Source organism: Osmerus eperlanus, chromosome 12 (assembly GCF_963692335.1).
Source record: "Osmerus eperlanus chromosome 12, fOsmEpe2.1, whole genome shotgun sequence".
NCBI classification, from domain to species: domain Eukaryota; kingdom Metazoa; phylum Chordata; class Actinopteri; order Osmeriformes; family Osmeridae; genus Osmerus; species Osmerus eperlanus.
In genome coordinates, this window is record NC_085029.1 from 16267132 (window position 1) to 16287476 (window position 20345).

At 46.7% G+C, this 20345-nt stretch overlaps 4 protein-coding genes across 7 annotated transcripts; 1 reads left to right on the forward strand and 3 right to left on the reverse strand.

The window, feature by feature from the left end:
- Nucleotides 1–1244: 1244 nt before the first annotated feature.
- Nucleotides 1245–5030, reverse strand: zgc:112496 (uncharacterized protein LOC541336 homolog). 4 transcript variants are annotated; one of them, XM_062474859.1, is made up of 6 exons: nucleotides 4915–5030; nucleotides 3688–3866; nucleotides 3402–3495; nucleotides 3105–3264; nucleotides 2565–2717; nucleotides 1245–1915 (listed from the first exon to the last, which is right to left on the reverse strand). In XM_062474859.1, the coding sequence occupies exons 2-6, from the start codon at nucleotides 3819–3821 to the stop codon at nucleotides 1740–1742; spliced, it is 717 nt and encodes a 238-aa protein (XP_062330843.1). In that variant the 5' UTR covers nucleotides 3822–3866; nucleotides 4915–5030; the 3' UTR covers nucleotides 1245–1739. The 4 variants fall into 4 exon arrangements, with proteins under 4 accessions (XP_062330843.1, XP_062330842.1, XP_062330841.1 ...); XM_062474858.1 differs by having other exon boundaries at nucleotides 1246–1915; nucleotides 4805–4932; XM_062474856.1 differs by lacking the exon at nucleotides 4915–5030 and adding an exon at nucleotides 4176–4295 and having other exon boundaries at nucleotides 1249–1915.
- On the forward strand, nucleotides 4242–11775 carry wdr24 (WD repeat domain 24). The gene is made up of 12 exons (XM_062474849.1): nucleotides 4242–4318; nucleotides 5152–5327; nucleotides 5758–5831; nucleotides 6608–7091; nucleotides 7490–7667; nucleotides 7903–8575; nucleotides 8727–8839; nucleotides 8935–9050; nucleotides 9190–9294; nucleotides 9490–9830; nucleotides 10210–10394; nucleotides 10879–11775. The coding sequence occupies exons 4-12, from the start codon at nucleotides 6611–6613 to the stop codon at nucleotides 11045–11047; spliced, it is 2361 nt and encodes a 786-aa protein (XP_062330833.1). The 5' UTR covers nucleotides 4242–4318; nucleotides 5152–5327; nucleotides 5758–5831; nucleotides 6608–6610; the 3' UTR covers nucleotides 11048–11775.
- anks3 (ankyrin repeat and sterile alpha motif domain containing 3) lies at nucleotides 11750–17831 on the reverse strand. Its single transcript, XM_062474850.1, has 16 exons — nucleotides 17696–17831; nucleotides 17120–17317; nucleotides 16815–17013; nucleotides 16476–16597; nucleotides 16303–16384; nucleotides 15878–15995; nucleotides 15561–15710; nucleotides 15308–15427; nucleotides 15066–15178; nucleotides 14763–14927; nucleotides 14416–14540; nucleotides 14160–14301; nucleotides 13586–13856; nucleotides 13380–13451; nucleotides 12978–13069; nucleotides 11750–12871 (listed from the first exon to the last, which is right to left on the reverse strand). Exons 2-15 carry the CDS (start codon nucleotides 17284–17286, stop codon nucleotides 12987–12989), a joined length of 1929 nt encoding a protein of 642 aa, XP_062330834.1. The 5' UTR covers nucleotides 17287–17317; nucleotides 17696–17831; the 3' UTR covers nucleotides 11750–12871; nucleotides 12978–12986.
- A 134-nt stretch (nucleotides 17832–17965) lies between these two features.
- c12h8orf33 (chromosome 12 C8orf33 homolog) lies at nucleotides 17966–20094 on the reverse strand. The gene is made up of 5 exons (XM_062474853.1): nucleotides 19939–20094; nucleotides 19327–19829; nucleotides 18918–19008; nucleotides 18437–18583; nucleotides 17966–18309 (listed from the first exon to the last, which is right to left on the reverse strand). The coding sequence occupies exons 1-5, from the start codon at nucleotides 19964–19966 to the stop codon at nucleotides 18110–18112; spliced, it is 969 nt and encodes a 322-aa protein (XP_062330837.1). The 5' UTR covers nucleotides 19967–20094; the 3' UTR covers nucleotides 17966–18109.
- Nucleotides 20095–20345: the final 251 nt, after the last annotated feature.

The following is a 20345-nucleotide window of genomic DNA, read 5'->3' on the forward strand; positions in this document are numbered from 1 at the left end:
CCCACCCCCCATTCTTTTGAGTTGGTATGTTCCAATTCAATACCTTTACATTTGAGGGTTTAATTGTAACCATATAATCACTTAACAATGTTGACCTTTTTTTTTCTCTTCACCCTATGGGAATTGGACCAACATACCTCCCAGTCTGCCTGTAATATTTCATGGATCCTTTAAACCCTGCTTTACTGACTCTATTTAGTCTATGGTCCTTTTCAAAGACAATTTCCCTGTTCATTTAACTTTTTCTGTGCTTGTATGTTTCAAAATGCAACATGTCTTTGTAGCAAACATACTTGAGATTTCTCTGATAACTGTTACTACTGTACTAAATACTCCATATATTCCTGTGTTTTGTCATAGGTGAGCTTTATTGCACTTCCTGTAATGTGGTAAACTGACATGTATTCGTGCCATATGTTATAGTGCCATACTTTCTTTTATGCTTCGATAGGTATAACCTCCATATCCCAATCCATTGTGCTGTTACGCCTATTGCCTTGTGACATAGAGTGTGTCGACACACTCAAAACTAAGCAATGGGTAAGATGGCAACTCTGCTGAGCATCTGCAACTACACAGGTCATCGGTTTGAGGAGTCACTGCAGCACCGGAATATAAATTTGTGTGGCAAGTGTGGAGTATGTCAACCAAGCTTGATATCAACATGCTGCCATTGTTGTGAACAGGCAGATCGCTTTCTCCCTGTGTGGGTGTGTGTATGCGTGTGTGTGTGTCAATGGTGAATTACTTGAAAATGGGATAGGCCTGCTTTTACAATAAGCTGTATGGAGCAGGATACTGTAACTCAGCTGACAGATAACTGTTACTCTATTTTCAATAAGAGGCAAAAGAAGCAAACCAGCGCATACCTTTTTTCACTTAACTTTTTCCGTGTTTAGGATGAGTTATAAGGAAGTGATATTGTATGAACCAACATTCAACTATCCGACAACTGCACAGGAGTGCTATCATATTTCTTATCAAAGCTTACGTTCATTAATGCTGACCATTAGAGAAGATTTAGAAAACAGAACTTGGTAGAGGTGTTTAATGGACACAGTCTGGTACATGGTCACTGGGTTAGGGTGGGTGCTGCTGTAGTAGAGTTCAATGGCTGTCTCGCTTTGATGAAATGGTGCCAAGCTTTGGAGGATTAGCCTCCAAATTTAGACCAGAGGTTGTACCGATACAGCGTTTACAAGAAGAAGAAAAAAAAGAAGAGAGAAGCTATTTTTCTCTGGGTCAAGAAGAAACAAATGAAAACGAAATTTATGTAAATATGGATAGTTTATATTAAAGTCTTCATTAATTATTTCATTAATGTATTGTACTTTTTAAATGTTATGAACAAAACCATTTTATATTGTATATATTTAGTTTTATTTTGTACTGGTCATTGTACTTGCTTTAATTTCGAAACAAAACAAATAAAGAACAATACTGTGGCAAGGCCTCTACTGTCCCACTTGCAGGGCAGACATTTTGTGTTTGTCATGTGAAAGGTCTATTGTATTTACCATGGTAGGGTTAGGTTAACTGCCAATAAAAACGACAATACATCTAATTAGGTTATAGTGATACAATGTGGGGAATGTTGATTAGATACATTCAATATAACAATGGATACTTAATTTCAAATATTTACTTGGTATTTAAAGGCACATGAAGTATACATACTGTACATCAGTAGACAACATTTTGCAAAGGTTTAACAATGATGTGGTGGGAAAACGTACAGGCTATTTGGTCTTCTGTTTCTTGGTTGGTCTGTGGTCGGTGTCGGAATCTGAGGTATCATTGAGGCTGGCCTTTAGATTGAAGTCCCTTACTAGGGGAAGTTGCAGCTGATTGGCTACTGCCCATGCCCACAAACACAGCTCCACCCTATGGGGAGTCCAGTCACTCTGGCTGTCCGCTGAGGGTGAAAGGGATGGGTCAGCAAAATAAAACTGAGCAAATAAAACCTCATTCTGAACAGATATTCTTCCGGTCCTTTTAACCCTCGTGCTGCCTTCGGGTCACATGACCCAAAGGTTCATAACGAACCATCGTTGTGTTTACCCAATTTTACCCAATACAAAAACAAATTAAAATAATTTTCTTTTAACCTTTGCAATGTGGGGGGTCTGAGACAGCCTAGCTGTTAAAAGAAAATGCTTCACTTTGTCTTTGTATGCGGTAAATCTGTCGCAATACGACGGTGGGTCACAATGACTGATGGGTCAGAATGACCCGAAGATAACACAAGGGTTAACAGACATAGTTAAGTCTAATTAAATACCCTGTTTTACAGGATACTGTTATCTATTAATTTGGTGTTGGACCTGTTGCAGTGCATATGGACTGACTGAAGAGCAATGTTATGACTTAAAGAAGGACTTAGTAAAAGGTCATGTTAATTATAGAACAAATGATCTGTATAAACCTGGTCAGGCAACCTTCAGTCGCTTTGAACTTCCACACAGAAACATAAGAGTGCTGGAACAAGAACACCATCACATGCAATCTATTTCAAAACAATGATGTCACGTGCACGCTCCCCAGTGTTCCAACAAGTACCTCACCTTTGTTAAGAGCTTTTGTGCGCTCAGTCACCTTGCTCAAGTAGAGCGCGTAGTGCTTAGCAGCGTACTGGATGGGCCCCAGTCCAGGCACACTCTCCATGGCCTCGTCAGCCATAAAGGCTGCCTCTTCTGGAGCTCCTGCTGCCAACACAGCTGGAACCACACGGCCAAAAACGGACCGTATAGAAGGCCAAGTTAAACCCTGCCCGAGACTGAATTGCTGATGTTTCCTGCATTTAAACTACCCTCTGACAGAAGTTAGGAGGTTCCAGTCCTCGAACTCTGCCGTGTAAGCTTTATTCAGCATGCTTAATGAGAGGAAACACATTTAGTCCACATTGAGGGTGACTAAAACAACATTGTGTGTACGTTTTCGTAATTCTAAAGGATTACGGAAACATGCTTATTCTTAGAAAAGAAGACAGGCATGCAATCATCTAGCGCATCATGGCGTAGTATAAGCTCCAATCCCAACCCCTCCCCCCCTGAGTAGCCCTGTAGGGCCCAGGTCTACCCCACTGGGCTCGAGGCTCTGCTGACCTGAGGCGGTGGCTGGACCCAGGGCTTTGAGGGAGCTGAGCTCCGTTATGGCCGCCAGGACGTCAGGCAGCAGGGTGAAGGCCTTCCTGGAACACCTCTCCACCACCTCCACGGCGTTGGTGGCCACCAACTGCTGCAGGCGAGGACGGAATTTCCCTCTCTGCGGACACAATCCGTCCGGGGGATGAGAGTGGAAAACTTGTTTTTCTTCTACCCGGGGAAAGACTGAGTAGATTGATAACAGCGTCTGCTGGTTGTGTTGAGCCCATACTGAACTCTGTGTGGCGGGCCACTCACGGTCAGTTTCCACTCCATCAGTTTCACCAGCTCTGGAAGGGTGATGTATCTATCAGGTCGCTTAGCAATAGCTTCAGGCAGCTCCAGCTGAAACCTGAGCAGAGAAATCATTCTTATCTAAAGCCCTTCAGGTCCCGTCCCCCCCTCAAGTCATATAAAGCAGCATACATAAAGTGGGATTCTTATCAAGACTAAAAGCTGATAAGCAGCGTATATGTGAACCTGTTCACTATGGTTTTAATGGGACTGTTCACTAATGCTGGTGAACAGGGGGTCTGGCTACTACCATCTGTCCAGGGTAAGCAGCTTTCCTGACTTCTTGCCCTTGACAAGGGACTTTGCCTCCACCACCGCCCAGTATTTTGCCTCCACTCCTCTCCAAACAGCAGGGTCTTCACAGGTAAACAGGGCCCAACTCATGTCGACGCAGGTAAAAAGGTGAAATGGGTTCACACCATCTCAGACCTGCGTCACACACACACATACACACGTGCACGTGAACACACACATCCATGTAAACACACACACACACACACACACACACACACACAGTTATGCTGTTCTACCTAAAGGAGGGCACACCGGTGACACAACAGAAGCCTGTTGTCCTCCACTTGCACGCAAACAAAGCTACCTCATTACCACAGCACACTGTCACTGCACACTATATTCTAGATATTCGACTCATAAAAATGGATATTTTTATACGTTTTAAGACATGCTGCATACTCTCATTTCACTGTTTAACTCTAACAGAAAATAAATAAAACGAACCTGACAACTCTAAGAAGAGAAGAAAATATGATGAACAAATAAAAGCTGTTTGTATACTTCCGTCAAGTGAAACTTGTTCACGCGAGATGCATGGTGGTCACAATACTATTTCCGGTTCCAGTGAACAACACTTGTTTCAAAAGGTTAGTCTTCCACAACTTTGACAAATTACTGAGATCCGACAGTATTGTTGTTTTGAGAATAGACTTAGTATCTAGTAGATAAATCATATGTAAAACAAAACTACATGTAATTGCAACTAAAACTGTCTGCAAGTCAGGACTGCTATGTTGATGTTGTTGCCACCAGTTAGCTTGCTAGCAAGCTCCATAGTAGTGTGCTGGAAAGCAATCGTTAGCAGGCTAGCTTGCTAGCTACTGCAAGACTCCTTTTTGTCAACACAAGTAGTTTTCCAGGCGAAGGTGGTGGCTAGGGTTGTTTGCTGGCTAAACAGCTACTGTATTAACAGAAGCACACCGCCCAGTTTAATATTGCTTAGCCTTCATTTGTGAGAGACTAGCCATAAGTGAAGTGACACGTTCATATTCTAAAAGTAAACACCACAACTGTAGCAATTAAACATAACGTCTAAATGTACCCACTAGCGATCGAGGACTTGGTGAACTTACTTTAATTAGAATCATCTTTACCTTGTTGTCTCACGTTAGCTAGGCTAATCCCGATCGAGTTTGAACACGAAATTCATCACATTCAATGTCATGTCGAAACATTTTCTTACCACATGCTTATCTTGTGGCTAACCCCCTGACCAAAACATTCATAGCTAACAGCTTTCCATGGCTGTCAGTTCCAAATACCAGAGGATATATAATTATATAATATAGAATTGAGGGCTGATCCTTCTGTCAAAGTGTGTGGCGAAGGTTTATTATATTAAATACAAAATAGAAAGTACATAGAAATGCACTTGAACACAGTGTTTAACTAAACACGGCCACTCTCCTTTCCTTCACAGTGTGTTTCCGCACACTAGTGACACATTCCTTGCCATGGTCCATCCTTAATCCTGGCTCCTTGGGACAGTCACATTGGACTCAAGCTCTGGGAGAATTAAGCCATCCGACATGCCCCTCCAGCCCATGGAAGCGCACATTCTACACATCCATTCGTTAAAGGACTACGGGACTAAAGGTATCTGGACTGGTCTTCTGCATTTTGTCTCACTTCTAGATCCAACCCCTGTCCATTCTTAGGTGTTTTCTACCTGAGAGAGAAGGCATTACCCCACACTAGCTCTCAGGGTTTCCCGCAGAAAATGTGTTAGTTAAGGTGGTAGGGTTTGCTGCCTAGCTAGATGCTGCAAAACATTGAACAATTATTGATATTGATATAATATATATATATATTTTTTTAAAGCTATGTCATATTCACATGTAAAGTAGAAGGCGATTTAAAAACACCCAACTTTGTGTGTGTGTGGTCCTGTGTGTGTGTGTGGTCCTGTGTGTGTGTGTGGTCCTGTGTGTGTGTGTGGTCCTGTGTGTGTGTGTGGTCCTGTGTGTGTGTGGTCCTGTGTGTGTGTGTGTGTGGTCCTGTGTGTGTGTGGTCCTGTGTGCCCCAGGTGAACTCTGACAGGACTGCATGAGAAGGCCCCTGTGTGATTCTACAGGCTGAGGCCAGCCGCTGCTATCTGGAGTAAGTCTCTTGAGATGGGAAGCATTTCTGTGACTTTTGAGTGTTTTGTAAATGTTATTTGACAGGGATGAAATTGGTAACAAGATGTTTTATAGTGGAGTCACTTTGTAATTTGTTTATTCATAAAATATTAAAAATACTTTTGTAAACACATCTATGAAGAATAATACACATAGACACACTCGCACACAGCGATTTTGTAAGCCCACTCTACTCAGTATATATCCTTAACCATGTTCATCTTCTGCTATAAATTAGTGCTACAAACTATGGTTTAGCTTTTAATTAGTGCTTTAAGTTGGCTTCGATAATTAACAACATGAAACAGCTCGATGAGCATATAAGACTATTTAGCCATGGGCGGCCAGCAAGTATTAGCTAGATGATTCATATTGTATAATGGTGGTTAACATTAGAACATATCAAGCTTTTGCTGCTAACAAGCTGGTGACTCTAACAAGCTGTCTAGACTGGTGCGTAGCTAGTGGTTAGCAAGTTAGCTCATCATGTGGGTGCCCATCTTAAAATTATACAGATAAAAAAAGAGGCGTGCTAGTGTCATGCAGCAACATTCAAATGGCACATGTACCCAACATAGCATTTCTCAAAACTGCACTGCCATCTTCTGGCAAAACTCGAGAGAATCACTACGATATTATTTTTGAACCGGGGCAGAAGTTCAGCGGAAACTTTGCTTCTTCCTGGTCCCCAACCACCACCCTGTGAGAAAAAACAAAAAAGTGTAATACTACTTAAAGCTTCTTGGCTGTCTGCAGGTCATGGAGAAGATGTCTCGGGTCACCACGGCGCTAGGCAACAGCTCCATCAGCGGCCGTACCATGTTCTGCCACCTGGACGCGCCCGCCAACGCCATCAGCGTGTGCCGCGACGCCACGCAGGTCGTGGTGGCCGGCAGGAACATCTTCAAGATCTACGGCTTGGAGGAGGACCAGTTCGTGGAGAAGCTGAACCTGCGCGTTGGCCGCAAGCCCTCGCTCAACTTTAGCTGTGCCGACGTCATGTGGCACCAGCTGGAGGAGAACCTGCTGGCCACGGCCGCCACCAACGGGGCCGTGGTCACCTGGAACCTGGGCAAGCCCTCGCGGAACAAGCAGGACCAGCTGTTTACCGAGCACAAGCGCACCGTCAACAAGGTGTGCTTCCACCCCACCGAGGTGTACATGCTGCTCAGTGGCTCGCAGGACGGATACATGAAGTGCTTCGACCTGCGCAAGAAGGAGTCGGTCAGCACCTTCTCAGGTAGGAGGACGTCGCAACAGGAAGGGGTGTTTTTTGTTTGGTTGGGGGGGAGGGGGAGGAGGGGGTTACCAGCTTTGGAGAGAGACACATCATAGAGATATTGCAATCTACTTGCAATACCCTGGAGATTAAAAACTGATGTGCACCATTAATATGTGTCAGAAAGAAATATTGGGTGTAAAACCCTTTTACTGTAGGGATCTGTGCAAGGAGCTAGCGGTGGTAATGATTCAAGTCTGCGCTCTGATATTGTTGTTATGGATCATTTTCTAACTTTTTTTGTTTCGTTATGCGTTTGCAACACTTTGAAATACTGCAATGCAATCTACGTGACACCAATATTCTTTGTAAAAAAAAAAAAACAACTAAAAAAACTGTCATCTCTCTCTCCCGTCCAGGTCAGTCAGAGAGTGTGAGAGATGTCCAGTTCAGCATGAAGGACTACTTTACTTTTGCTGCTTCCTTCGAGAACGGGAACGTTCAGCTGTGGGACATCCGGCGGCCCGACCGGTACGAGAGAATGTTCACCGCCCACACCGGACCCGTGTTCTGCTGCGACTGGCACCCCGATGACAGGTGAGGCTAGAGGAGGTGAAAAACAGATCAAACTGTCCCTCTTCGCGTAGCTAGGACTTTTCAGTCGTTAACTTCTCATGTCTGGTTAGCTAAAAACCTTTTTGAACCCGTTCCCTAACCCTAAAAAATCACCCTTTTACTTAAGTAGGTACACGTTACAAATGCACAGTGGAGATTCCAGTACGTTTGTTCACCAGGTGTTTGAACGGTTGTCAATGTGTGTGGGCTTCTGTAGGGGTTGGCTGGCCACAGGCGGCAGAGACAAGATGGTGAAGGTGTGGGACATGACCACGAACCGGGCCAAGGAGATCTACTGTGTCCAGACCATCGCCTCCGTGGCCAGGGTGAAGTGGCGCCCAGAGAGGAAGTGGCACCTGGCCACGTGTTCCATGATGGTGGACCACAACATCTACGTGTGGGACGTCCGTCGTCCCTTCATTCCCTTCGCCACCTTCGAGGAGCACAAGGATGTGACCACGGGCATCGCGTGGCGCCATCAGCACGACCCCGACTTCCTGCTGTCGGGCTCCAAGGACAGCACGCTCTACCAGCACATGTTCAAGGACGCCAGCCGGCCCGTGGACAAGGCCAACCCAGAGGGGCTGTGCTTCGGACTGTTTGGCGACCTGGCCTTCGCCGCCAAGGAGAGCCTCATCAGCGGAGACCCCAACAGGAAGCCGTACCCCGGAGGAGACCGCCGCTACCCCATCTTCTTCTTCAAGAAGCCCGACCTGACGGAGCAGTTCGCTCACGTGTCCAGCGTCCTCAGCGTGTTCGAGACGGACCTGGAGAGCAGCCGCATGGACTGGTTCGTCAAGACCGCTCGCCTCTACCTCCTCAGCGGGAAGCCTTTCGCAGAGCTCTGCGACCACAACGCCACGGTGGCCAAAGAACTCAACAGACCTCAGGTTAGTTAAGAGCCCGTCCTCTATAGAGCCATGCGAGTTTGTCTCCAAGAACACACGTGTTTCTAATTGCCCGCGAAATAGACACTACGGGGACTGGGGTTTTGCATGTAACTATGTCATATTGTGGTTAACAATCTTTCAATCTGGCTAGGTTTCAACCACATGGACCATGCTCCGAATCATGTTCTCCGACCCGGCAAACCTCTCGACGCCGGTTCCAAACCACAACATGGGCAAGCTGGCCGCCTTGCCTCTGATGAACAGGTAACTGTCAGAGACCCCTCAGCAGACCGGCATACGAGTCACGTCGTGTCGAACGAGCCGCAGGGAGAATCTGACCCGCCTCGTGTCCTCTGCAGCTTCAGCATGAAGGAGATGGGGACGGAGAACCGTCTGGACCGCAACAAGGGAGAGAGCCGCCAGGAGAACCCTCACCTGGAGCCGGGGAACTCTCACATCAGCAACAACAACGACGGTGGGACTACTTTAATAACTTGGGGGAGGAGGTGTGGTCGGATCAGGAGGTTAGGGTTCCCCCGGTTCGTATGTATGTGTTCCTGGTAGCCTGTTGCCTAGCGATGTGACTGAACGACGTGTAACTGTGGGTGGTGCAGAGAACGAGGAGACGGAGGGGAGCGAGGGCCAGGCGGAGTACATGTTCGGGGATGCAGAGCTGGAAGATGATGACCTGTACTCCATAGAGCAGGACAACCAGGCTGGTGAGTCTCTGGGGTTGGATAAAGCCGACCACTGTCAAGACTGTTTGCTTCACTCTTCACAAACAGACATGGGTCCAAATATATATATATATAAATAAATAAATAAAAAATATATAAATTACACACGGCTTCTCTGCTTCTTTTTTTTACCTAACCTCTGCTCTTCCTCCCCCCTCCCCCACTCTCGGGTCGAAGCCGAGGAGCTGGAGTTCACGCTCCCCCAGGAGGCGTTCCCGCTGCGCCACGAGATCATGGACAACCCCTCTGCCCCGGAGCCCCTGCAACAGGACAAGGCCGACTCGCCGCACGTCAGCGGCAACGAGGCGGAGGTGGCGTGCCTGACGCCCATCGAGTCGCTGTCCCTCATCTCCATCTCCCAGCCTCTCTTCAGCCCCCACCTCCCCGCACGCTTCTTCTGCCCCGTGGTGAGGGAGATGCTGGGCCACTACGCTGAGCAGGGGGACGTGCAGATGGCCGTGTCGGTGCTCATCGTCCTGGGAGACCGCATCCGCAAGGAGATCGACGACCTCACCCAGGTTGGAGGGGGAGGGGGGGTGTAACAAATACTATTTGTACCAATCAATAAATAAAAAAAAAACCCATAGGGGATTGATTTTTAAACAGCAGCATAAACAACAACAGAGCAAAAACAGATTAACGAAATGAAGACACATTGGATCCGAGAGTGCTGGCTGTAGCTCGACATGTTTGGCGGCTACAACAATACAGAAGTACAATTATTTTGCTGCTGCTCAAGAACGAAAACTGAGAATTACGTTTTTTTTTCCTGTATTTGAAAGTAACTCATCTAGAATGTCGTCCATGAGGAATCACTGGCTGAAACGATGCATTAGACACCGCTTTCAGACGTCAGCTAAATGACACACTTCTGTGTGTGTGTGTGTGTGGATACAGGAACACTGGTACATGTCCTACATCGACTTGCTGCAACGCTTCGAGCTGTGGAACGTCTCCAACGAGGTGATCAAACTGAGCACGTGCAGTGCCATCACCTGTCTGAACCAGACTTCCACCACCCTGCACGTCAACTGCAGCAACTGCAAACGGCCAATGAGCAACAAGGGCTGGATCTGCGACAGGTGAGATCCGGACACTCTCAAACCAAACAGCAGCAGCAGTAAAGTCAAGTCATGTGGATTTTTTTAGCACCACATAGCTATCCCCTACTAACGATACAAGACTAGCGACTATCATCATGAAAAGACATCAAGGAGCCCTGTCGAGGTGTGTGTGAGAGAGAGAGCTAGAGAGAGAGAGCTAGAGAGAGAGAGAGAGAGCTAGAGAGAGAGAGCTAGAGAGAGCTAGAGAGAGAAAGAGAGAGAGAGCTAGAGAGAGAGCAAGAGAGAGAGCGAGAGTGAGCTAGAGAGAGAAAGAGAGAGCTAGAGAGAGAAAGAGAGAGCTAGAGAGAGAGTGAGCTAGAGAGAGCTAGAAAGAGTGAGCTTGAGAGAGCTACAGAGAGCTAGAGAGTGAGCTAGAGAGAGTGAGTTTGAGAGAGCTAGAGAGAGAGAGAGACAGAGCTTGTGTTACACGTGTGGTTCCTGCTGACCGCCCGTGTCTCCCCAGGTGCCACCAGTGTGCCAGCGTGTGTGCTGTGTGCCACCATGTGGTGAAGGGGCTGTTTGTGTGGTGCCAGGGCTGCAGCCACGGGGGGCACCTGGAACACATGATGAACTGGCTGAAGAGCAGCTCTCACTGCCCTGCTGGCTGTGGTCACCTGTGTGAGTACACCTGACCTCCACCCAGCCCAGCTCCACCCAGCCCAGCTGCCCCCCACCTGCTGCTGTTTGGGGGAGTGGGAGTACATCTCCTCACCCCTGGCACACCAGGCTGGGGCCGTGCTACCGGGGGTCTGGGTCATAACCCTAACCCCAGGGGGTGTGGACTGCATTGAGTCCCTTCCAGTGTACGCCTAGCTGTAGGCGTGGGGAGGAGAGTCTAGCAGGGTGGCTGTGTTGGAGCTGGGAGAGCTGGGGGCGAAGCATAGCCCACTGAATCAGCCAATCAAAGAGAACAAGCAGACTCATGATTGTGTTTGGGACGAGCCCCACCCACTTTTTATATCCAATGGATGAATGCTCATGAAATGTATACAATCACTGTTTGTGAATAGACAGTATATATATATTTGCTAGGATTGCCTTTTTAAGCTCTTCGGTGTATTGCGCAGCTGGCCTTGATTCACATGCGGTTAGGCAGAAAAAATGTTTGCTGTTCTAAATGTTTGTAAATAGAGAGACTTATTTTGAGAAGAGTTCTGTTTGATGTTCATTGTGAGGGTGTTGATTTGCCAATATTATTATTTAACCATCCAGATCTTCCACTAAACATGTTTAGCACAGTGTTTTCTAGGGCAATAAATATTTTGCTAAAAATGTTTTCTCTTGAATGTGAACTTGTCTGATCTTACTGGACTGAACAGGGACAGGAAACCAAAAGTTAATAAATGTTTTATTATTTGAATTTCTGACGTGAAGGTCATATTCAGCTAACCTACTTTCTAATAATCACATACAGCTCTGTGAGGTTCCTCATTGCAAGATGTGCAAGTACAAATTTGCTAGAAGCTTGTGGGATAGGACAAAGATTACATTTGACACAGTTGATCTTAACCCTTATGCTGCCTTCGGGTCACATGATCCAAAGGTTCACAACGAACCATCGTTGTGTTTACCCAATTTTACCCAATACAAAAACAAATAAATAGCATTTTCTTTTAACCTTCGCAATGTGGGGGGTCTGAGACAGCCCGACGGTTAAAAGAAAATGCTTCACTTTGTTTTTGTATGCGGTAAAGTTGTCGCAATACGACGGTGGGTCACAATGACTGATGGGTCAGAATGACCCGAAGATAACACAAGGGTTAAAACAGGATACATAGTTCATAAAAAGGTGCGGACTGCCTCTGCTTTTGTCCCAGCTCTCCATTCATTAGGAAAATGTTCCATTTCAACACTACAACTAAACCCTAGGCCAGACCCAATGGCACAATCATTATTTCATTTGAAATGTTTAAGTCGATAATGATTTTGAGCAACTGGATATTATTATAGACATGGTTTAAGTTTAAAATCTCTAAAAAGTCTTGGGTGAAATACCATTCTGTTATTGATAACTTGCTACCTCCAATCTCACACAGGATGACTGCAACTGAGGCAGTCAGTGCATTTCACAGCAATACTGTCTGACGAGCTCACACGTCGGGACTTGCTGGTCACCCAGCTCCCTCTCAAAAGATTCACTTCCACACAGGAAGTGGATCACTTCCACACAGGAAGTGAATCAATCCAAAAAGCACAGGCGTGGGAGGGGACAGAGTCCCTTCCTGTCTGCTTGTCGAGTCCCTGCTGAAGTAGACCGTGGCTTCCTGCCCTGTCTGGACAGCCCGTACCAGCCCCTGCCTCTCTGGCTGTGTTTCCAGAGTGGAGTCTGTCTGGACTGGTGCTCAGACTCTCTCTCTCCTCTCTCTCGGGCAGGGCTGGCCTGGTGTCCGTGACGCCGTCCCGTTGAGTGTGTTCAGGGTGGCACGCTCACCCTCCGTCCGCAGTGTCACCAGCCCCTGGGCAAACATGGAGGCAGGGGACAGGGTCAAGGTAATGCTGGAGATGGGCTGTTATGAGGTTAGCAGTGCCCTGATGTGCTCGTGCTCCGTCCGTCTCGCTCACCAGTGTGGTCTAGGGCTGTTCCCAGCTGTCTGTGAGCTTCTCTGGGACGCTCAGACGCCTCAGGCTCTGGAGCACGGTCTGGAGGGTGTTTCCTGGACGAGAAAACACCCAAACACACCATGAAACTCACTGGGGTTGGATCGAGACATCTCTGAGGATTAGCTATGGCTTGTCATGCCATGTAAGAAACATTTAGTCATTTAGCAGACGCTCTTATCCAGAGCGACTTACAGTAAGTACAGGGACATTCCCCCGAGGCAAGTAGGGTGAAGTGCCTTTCCCAAGGACACAACGTCATTTTACATGGCCAGGAATCGAACCGGCAACCTTCTGATTAATAGCCCAATTCCCAAACCGCTCAGCCATCTGACCCCCCAACATCGTCTGTAAACTGAAGCTCACCCAATCCTTCTTCGTAGGAATCCAGCTTTTTCACCAGCTCAGGTACGCTGGTGGTCTTCAAGCTGTCACCACCTGTGTGAAGGAACAGACCATTTCAGTGGGAGACACGAGTTTCACTGACGTGGTCTTGGAACACATAAGCTGCCGTTTCAACTGAACGTTCTGTTTGACGCTAATGCTGCTATCCAACTCAGCGTTCATCTCACCGCTACCTCCAGAGTCTCCTGTCAGCTGGTCCGAGCCCAGAAGATGCCCGCCGTTTCCGTCGGCACAGACGCGGGACAGCAGCTCGGCCCGACAGCCGCGTGCCTTGTCCAGCGTGGCGCTCATGTCCTGAGCCAGCCTGTGGTCCTCCACCAGCTCTGCTTGCACCCTCCTCCACGCCATCTTGTCCTCCATCAGGCACCCCTCCATCACGGTGCGCAGCTCCTTCTCCTGAGACACCTGGGCCTGCAGGCTCTCCGTCTCCTCACACCTCTGGAGGGGTCGGGGGGTGGAGGGGAGGGTCAGGGCCTTGTCATACACTCCCACACTTGACATTTATTCAGATGCTTGCTATCCAGAGAAACGTACATACAGTGCATGCAGTAAGTGCAGCTGATAATCAAGCAAGGATTAAAGTGTCTGCTAACATGTAGTCATTTAGCAGACGCTCTTATCCAGAGCGACTTACAGTAAGTACAGGGACATTCCCCCCGAGGCAAGTAGGGTGAAGTGAACAACCTTCTGATTAATAGCCCGATTCCCTAACCGCTCAGCCATCTGAACAGGAGACATTACCTTGTGTAGCTGAATAGCCATTTCCTGCATCTCTGCCTCCAGCTGGTCAGAGTAAGCCTGCTCCAGAGTATCGCTGGGTGGACGGGCGTTGCTGTGCCAACGGGCGATCGCCGAGGTCATCTTCCGCTTGGGCCCAAACAGCCTGCGGTACAGGAGAGAGCACACAGAGAGGATGTGAGTTGGATGAGGCCTGAAGCGTGAGCAGTGCCGTCTGCAGGGGCTGTGTTTGGGTTGAGCTGTACTGAAGGGAACTCACGTGATTCCCACTTCCTTGAGGTCGTTCTCCGTCAGAGTGAGAAATATCCTCAAGTCGATATCCTGTTCCTCCAGCAGAGGGAGGTACTTGGAGTAGCCGATCTGCTCCAGGAACTCAGCCAGGTCCTGATGCAGAGCAGAGCTCAAAGGTCAGCCACATTCAGACCAGTTAATATACCATATAAGTCAACACAATGCAGCAAGATTATGAGCACAGCATAACAAAACAGGCCTGACTGATTTCAGTTAAGTTTCCAAAATTGAAGGTTTCAAAATCCATCCCTGTTTAAGCAGACTGCTTTCGACAGCCGACGCCCTTCTTTTGAAAAGAGGATGGATGGAACGTGCCTTGGGACCCGTGTAAGAGGAGGGAGGATCGACGGACGAGGGAATCCCACAGTTCCCTGCACCACTAGGCTGCACGGTATCGCTGTTGCCATGGCGACCCCTGCCTTTGGAGTGAAGAGCCTTGTTGGGCCTGCGAGGGCAGCTCTGCTTGGCCTGGTCCGAGTCCTACAGGACAAAGGTGCGCTGTCCTTGTCATTGTGGAGACCAAACAATGGCATTGTGCCGTAGACAATGGCGCTAGTTGGAACAACACAGTTGTGGTATGCAGCCAAGACCTCTATGGAGTGTGTGTGTGTGTTATACCTCGTTACTCTCCAGCGAACCTTCGCGGCTGAGGCCTATCGCGTGAGGGAGACCCTCGCTGCTACTGCTGCTCCTCATGGTGGGCATGTTGTTCTCGAAGAACGGGCTCTCGTCTGGAGGAACCACAGCACATGGACATATAGTGTGAGCTTCCAGAGTTAGTTAGTCTGGGCAGGTTAGACACAGTTTTGTTCAGTCATGATTCTGGGCAGGTTAGACACAGTTTTATTCAGTCATGTGACCTTTGCTGCTGTTGCTCTGTCCGTCCAGCTCGTTGATGGGCGAGGTGACGTCACGGTAACAGAGGCCCTCGCTCTGCTCGCCACCGAAGGTCATATATCCTGGGGGTGCCACAGGCGGATCTGAGAGGGAAGACAGAACATACCGTCTCACACAACAATACCAAGTCGTATGATTCGTCACTTTATCCACCCGCTTGTCATAAGGTCCTCTGGTAGAACATAGAACCGATAGAGAGAGGAACAGCCAGGATACCACAGTGCTTGCTGGTGCCCCCGACTCTGAACTTGGCGATGGCCTGAGGCCCGTCGTGGATGCTGGGTCCTTTAGCTCGGCCGCGACTCTGACGCGCTCTGGGGACAGGGCCGTCCGAATCCTCAGAAGAACTCAGATCCTCGAAGTGTCCTGGCGAGGCACACCAACAGGCCATTAGGAAATAAAGACAAAACACAGAAGTAAACTGGAGACCTACCACGGTAGGATTGTACTTCATTGTACCTTATTAACGTTTGTGAAGCTCAACTTTATAAGGTGCTGTTTTTCGTGCTTGTTGAAGTGTCCCTCTGTCTTACCTGGTTTGGCCTTGGGAGAGCGCATGTCAATGAGGCTCGCTATCTTGGCGTGTCCGTACATCATGGCCAGGGCCCGCGCCGTCTCCCCCTTCGAGTTACGCTCGTCTACTTTAACCCCCTGAGACAAGCACAAACAGGAAGTGTAAAGACCCCCTGAGACAAGCACAAACAGGAAGTGTAAAGACCCCCTGAGACAAGCACAAACAGGAAGTGTAAAGACCCCCTGATACAAGCACAAACAGGAAGTGTAAAGACCCCCTGAGACAAGCACAAACAAGAAGTGTAAAGACCCCCTGAGACAAGCACAAACAGGAAGTGTAAAGACCCCCTGAGACAAGCACAAACAGGAAGTGTAAAGCGCTAGATAGGTTTGATGCAGCAAGAGCCTCCAGCACGTTGACAGAGTACATGACAGGTTAACGTACGTGGTCCAGAAGGTACTGAACGATGATTTCGTGTCCCGAGGCAGCTGCCTCCATCAGTGGAGTGAAGCCCGAGCCTGGTTCTCTGTGTGCGTGAAGACGTCTCATTAACCCAACAGTCAATTTGAGAAATACAGAAATTGCGGTGGCAGGGTTTGACGACGCAATAGACTCGCCTCACATTGATGTTGGCATGGTTATCCAGCAGGAACTTGACCATCTGCTGGTGGCCAGTGCTGGTGCAGTGCAGAAGGGCAGTCCAGCCCCTGGAGTCCTTCAGCTCCAGGTCAGCACCTTGCTTCAGGCAGACAAAACCACTAACAACTTTAGACATTCAAATTGAATCATTATGATGTCGAGTTAGTATGGACACCTTATACATGAATAAATTAGACAGAACAAAAACAACATATTTAGCCTTATTATTGGTATAATCCATAATGTGTACTGATGTTACAATAAACTACCATACAGGAATATGAGTAGAATGTGTGACCAAAGATAAAGATTCTGACCTGCAGCAGAAAGTATGCAATGCTTTCGTTTCCACAGCTTGCAGCCAGCATCAGGGACGTGAGCCCCTTGCCTGTGGTGGCGTTGACACTTACTCCAGCCTCCAGGAGGAGATTGGCAATGTTGTCATGGCCAATATATGCAGCATACATCAACGGGGTCCACCCACCAAAGTTCTTGTTATCCAAATTTACTTCCCCTCTAGATAAAGACATAAATAAATGCAGGAATAAAAAATGTTTAATACATATTATGCTAGTTGCTTATATATGCTTTTTCATCAGAAACGTTGATGAAGGGAGCTCACTTTTTGATGCACTTCGACACCACGTCATACTGGCCAATGGAGCAAGCGGTGTGTAGATCTAGGGGTACATCTAATTCCTCCGGTCGTATCAGTGTGTCACCCAGCCAAAGGGAGAGGCTGGCACCAAGCTGTTCCGATTCACTCATCTCGTCGCTAAACTCCGACATCCTTCTATGAACTTCTCTTCGGTTTTCACACCTGTGTGTGAAGGTAGCCCCCCGTCTAAGTCGCTTAGTGAGCCAAGCTGCAGTTCAGTTTTAAGTGTCCCAATAAAGGTTAGCAGGATTCCCATACCCTATCACTCTACTGATATGCATGGTGCATTATAAGAGTTGTTGCGATGGTATGTTTTAATCTGATGCATGAATATTGCGGTCTGGCCTGAATTACGGCTTTAGTCTTTGCAGTATTCGCTAGTACTAGCTACCTAGCCAGATAACTTTTGTTTTCAACTTCACTCGCTGTAAATAGTAGCCTAAGCTATATAAATCGTTTTTCGGTACGACAACACCAAATACTTTACTTCTAATCATTTAAAACAGAGATATTATTGACTTTTATGACTCAAACCCTTACCGTTAAATGCTTGACGTTCTCCAACAAACTATCCCCAAATTTTTTTGTTGCTGTGTTACACTTTAACATATCCGGGTAGAATGCCTCAGTTTACAATGGTAGAGCGAGCCTTCGTTAGTTACACGCCAAGCAATTCATTTAATTCAAGAATGTACTGTTGGTTTTATTTGGTATAGGAAGTACTTCCTTGTACAGTATACCCACCATTTTGGATCATAATTGAATACATTAAAAAGTAATACAAATGAAAGAAAAATGTAAAACTGACAATGAATTTCAATTCCTTTATTTAAACTTAATTGGTTGGAACAATACAACTAATTTGTATTCACACAATCCATTGCCCTTAAAATAGGGTTATTTTAGACTTTTTATTCGAGTTTTTAGCCATAACTTCCCCATGCAGTGCACTCACTAAAGGAAGTTGAAGCAGAACTCCTCCTTCGCAGGAGTAAAGACAAAAGATGAGGTCTCCTCTTGGTTCTGCACACCTGTGTTCTCCTGTTGATCCTTTTCAGCTTGACTCAGAGTCTCTGTTTTGCTGTCTGCTTTCCGGTGAAAAACTGACTTCTCAACACCCTTGTTAACTGCTTTCACTTTAGCTGATGTCATTGCTGGAAAGGGGGAAAGCATAAACTTGTCAAAAAGGCACCAAATCACTCCACTCATCAATCTGTTCTTTTTTCTTCTATTCTCCTTCGTGTAATTCCCTAAATTATGCATTCCTCTGGCTCTACTCACCAGCCTGGATGAGTTTGAACTGCTTGTCCTTCTCCTCCTCCATCTTCTTTCGGTAGTCTCCAGACATCGCCCTCATCACTTGCCTCTTCTTGGCCAGAGGAGCCTTGGAGCTGCGTAGAGTCTTGAGGTTTCGACAAGCCTCCTCTTCTGCAAATAGAACAGAGTCAGGAGGATGCATCCATCTTATATCCTGTCTAAACTTCCAACAACATTTTAATTTTGTTTATCTGTTTTTCTTTATGGATTATCCTTACTTTATACCCAAAATAGCAATTGGAAAAAACAACAGCAAGATAATGTTGAGTATTAGGGGTAGACACAAACTTTTTTTATATACACTGATTTAGCATTATTTCACAACCTGTATGGCCAATTCATTGTTATTAACTTTTTTCTTACCAACTATCTGTATTAATATGAAATACTTTCCAATGATTGGTAAGTCTTGTAAATTATTCAGTTATTACATATATGTACTCACTCTGTTTCGTTGTACTTTTCTGTGTGCTCAATCCCAGCTCCAGTTGCTCAATGCACCAGTCCAGCTCTCTCTTAAACTGTTGTTCTGCAGACTGAAACAGACATTTACATTTAGTCATTTAGCAGACGCTCTTATCCAGAGCGACTTACAGTAAGTACAGGGACACTCCCCCCGAGGCAAGTAGGGTGAAGTGCTTTGCCCAAGGACACAACGTCAGTTGGCATGACCGGGAATCGAACTGGCAACCTTCGGATTACTAGCCCGATTCCCTCACCGCTCAGCCACCTGACTCCCAGACAACCACGCAACACTGACCCTACCTTTTCCATCGGGCATCTTCAACAGTCACATTCCATTAAACTGTGGAAAATGTAATGATGCGAGTCAGTCTAGCCATCAGACCACTCACCAGCGCTGTTCCTTCATCTCCACGAGCCTCTGATATTGGGAATGAAGAGATTGTCTGTTTCTCCTGTTGCTCTGTGCTTTCTGTTGTTTTTTTCTTGTTACCAGATTTCTTCTTCTTTTTCTTGGCTTTGGAGGAAGCGTGAGGTTCATTCTGTTGAGGCTTGTCTTCTTTAGTAGGTTTGTTGCAGTCAGAGGCAGGCATTTTTAAAGGGGGGTCCGCTACTGTATCTGTCTTCATCTCTTCTTCGGTTCCCTCGGTGATTTTAAAATTGAATGCAAACCCAGGACCCTGTTCAGTAAAAGCAGTTGACCCAGTGTGGTGGACCTTCTGGGCAGATTCCTTCTGGGCAGATTCCTGCGAGCGGACAGCTATGTCCGTTTGAGTGGAAGACCCATCCTTAGTGATGAAGTCGAATTTGAAAGAGTTGTCGCTACGCGACCAGCCCAGGCTGTTCTTTATGCCTGGTTGAACGGCGGAAGAGGCATTTATCCGTGGCTCAATGTCTGGTCCAAAGAAGAAAATGGCAACACACACAGAGCGGAACACATTAAAACACAAAGAAGAGGACAATTAATAAACGGGAAGATTATGTTTTGTGCAATGCACATTTACCTATCACAGGAATTTGTTTCTCTGTCATGACTGTCTCAGCACATGGGGAAACTGTAGATATAATCAACTGTAAATCAATACTTGCAACGTTGTGAGAACACACTACACAACATGGTTCTTGACATAAAGTCGTCCGTGTAAACCTTCAAAAACAATAGTTCCGTCATAGTTCATTCACCTAACTTTTCTTTTAGCAGTCCCAGAATTAGATGTTTTGCGTTTTCCTGTTTAGTAATAATTGAATATTGTTGGAAAAGTATGAACAGAACAACAAACATCAAATCCAGGTATTGTTTGTAACCCAACAATTTACCATCCACAATCCATTGTTTGATTCCATTTTATTACATCGTAGTCCTACTTTTGATGCTTAAAAATATTGTCACGTACGTTTTTGAATGAATTTG

Coding starts and splice junctions, on each gene's coding strand:
- wdr24 (XM_062474849.1), top strand. CDS start 6,611: ATGGAGAAGATGTCTCGGGTCACCACGGCGCTAGGCAACAGCTCCATC. Junction 7,668..7,902: donor GACTGGCACCCCGATGACAG/GTGAGGCTAGAG, acceptor GGGCTTCTGTAG/GGGTTGGCTGGCCACAGGCG. Junction 9,051..9,189: donor CATCAGCAACAACAACGACG/GTGGGACTACTT, acceptor TGGGTGGTGCAG/AGAACGAGGAGACGGAGGGG.
- zgc:112496 (XM_062474859.1), bottom strand. CDS start 3,821: ATGAGTTGGGCCCTGTTTACCTGTGAAGACCCTGCTGTTTGGAGAGGA. Junction 3,496..3,687: donor CTGCTTACCCTGGACAGATG/GTAGTAGCCAGA, acceptor TTCTCTGCTCAG/GTTTCAGCTGGAGCTGCCTG. Junction 1,916..2,564: donor CACAAAAGCTCTTAACAAAG/GTGAGGTACTTG, acceptor TTTCACCCTCAG/CGGACAGCCAGAGTGACTGG.
- c12h8orf33 (XM_062474853.1), bottom strand. CDS start 19,966: ATGACAGAGAAACAAATTCCTGTGATAG. Junction 18,584..18,917: donor GAAAAGTACAACGAAACAGA/GTGAGTACATAT, acceptor TTCTATTTGCAG/AAGAGGAGGCTTGTCGAAAC. Junction 18,310..18,436: donor GTTCAAACTCATCCAGGCTG/GTGAGTAGAGCC, acceptor CCCCCTTTCCAG/CAATGACATCAGCTAAAGTG.
- anks3 (XM_062474850.1), bottom strand. CDS start 17,286: ATGTCGGAGTTTAGCGACGAGATGAGTGAATCGGAACAGCTTGGTGCC. Junction 15,711..15,877: donor CTCTCCCAAGGCCAAACCAG/GTAAGACAGAGG, acceptor GTGCCTCGCCAG/GACACTTCGAGGATCTGAGT. Junction 14,541..14,762: donor CCTCTTACACGGGTCCCAAG/GCACGTTCCATC, acceptor GCTCTGCATCAG/GACCTGGCTGAGTTCCTGGA.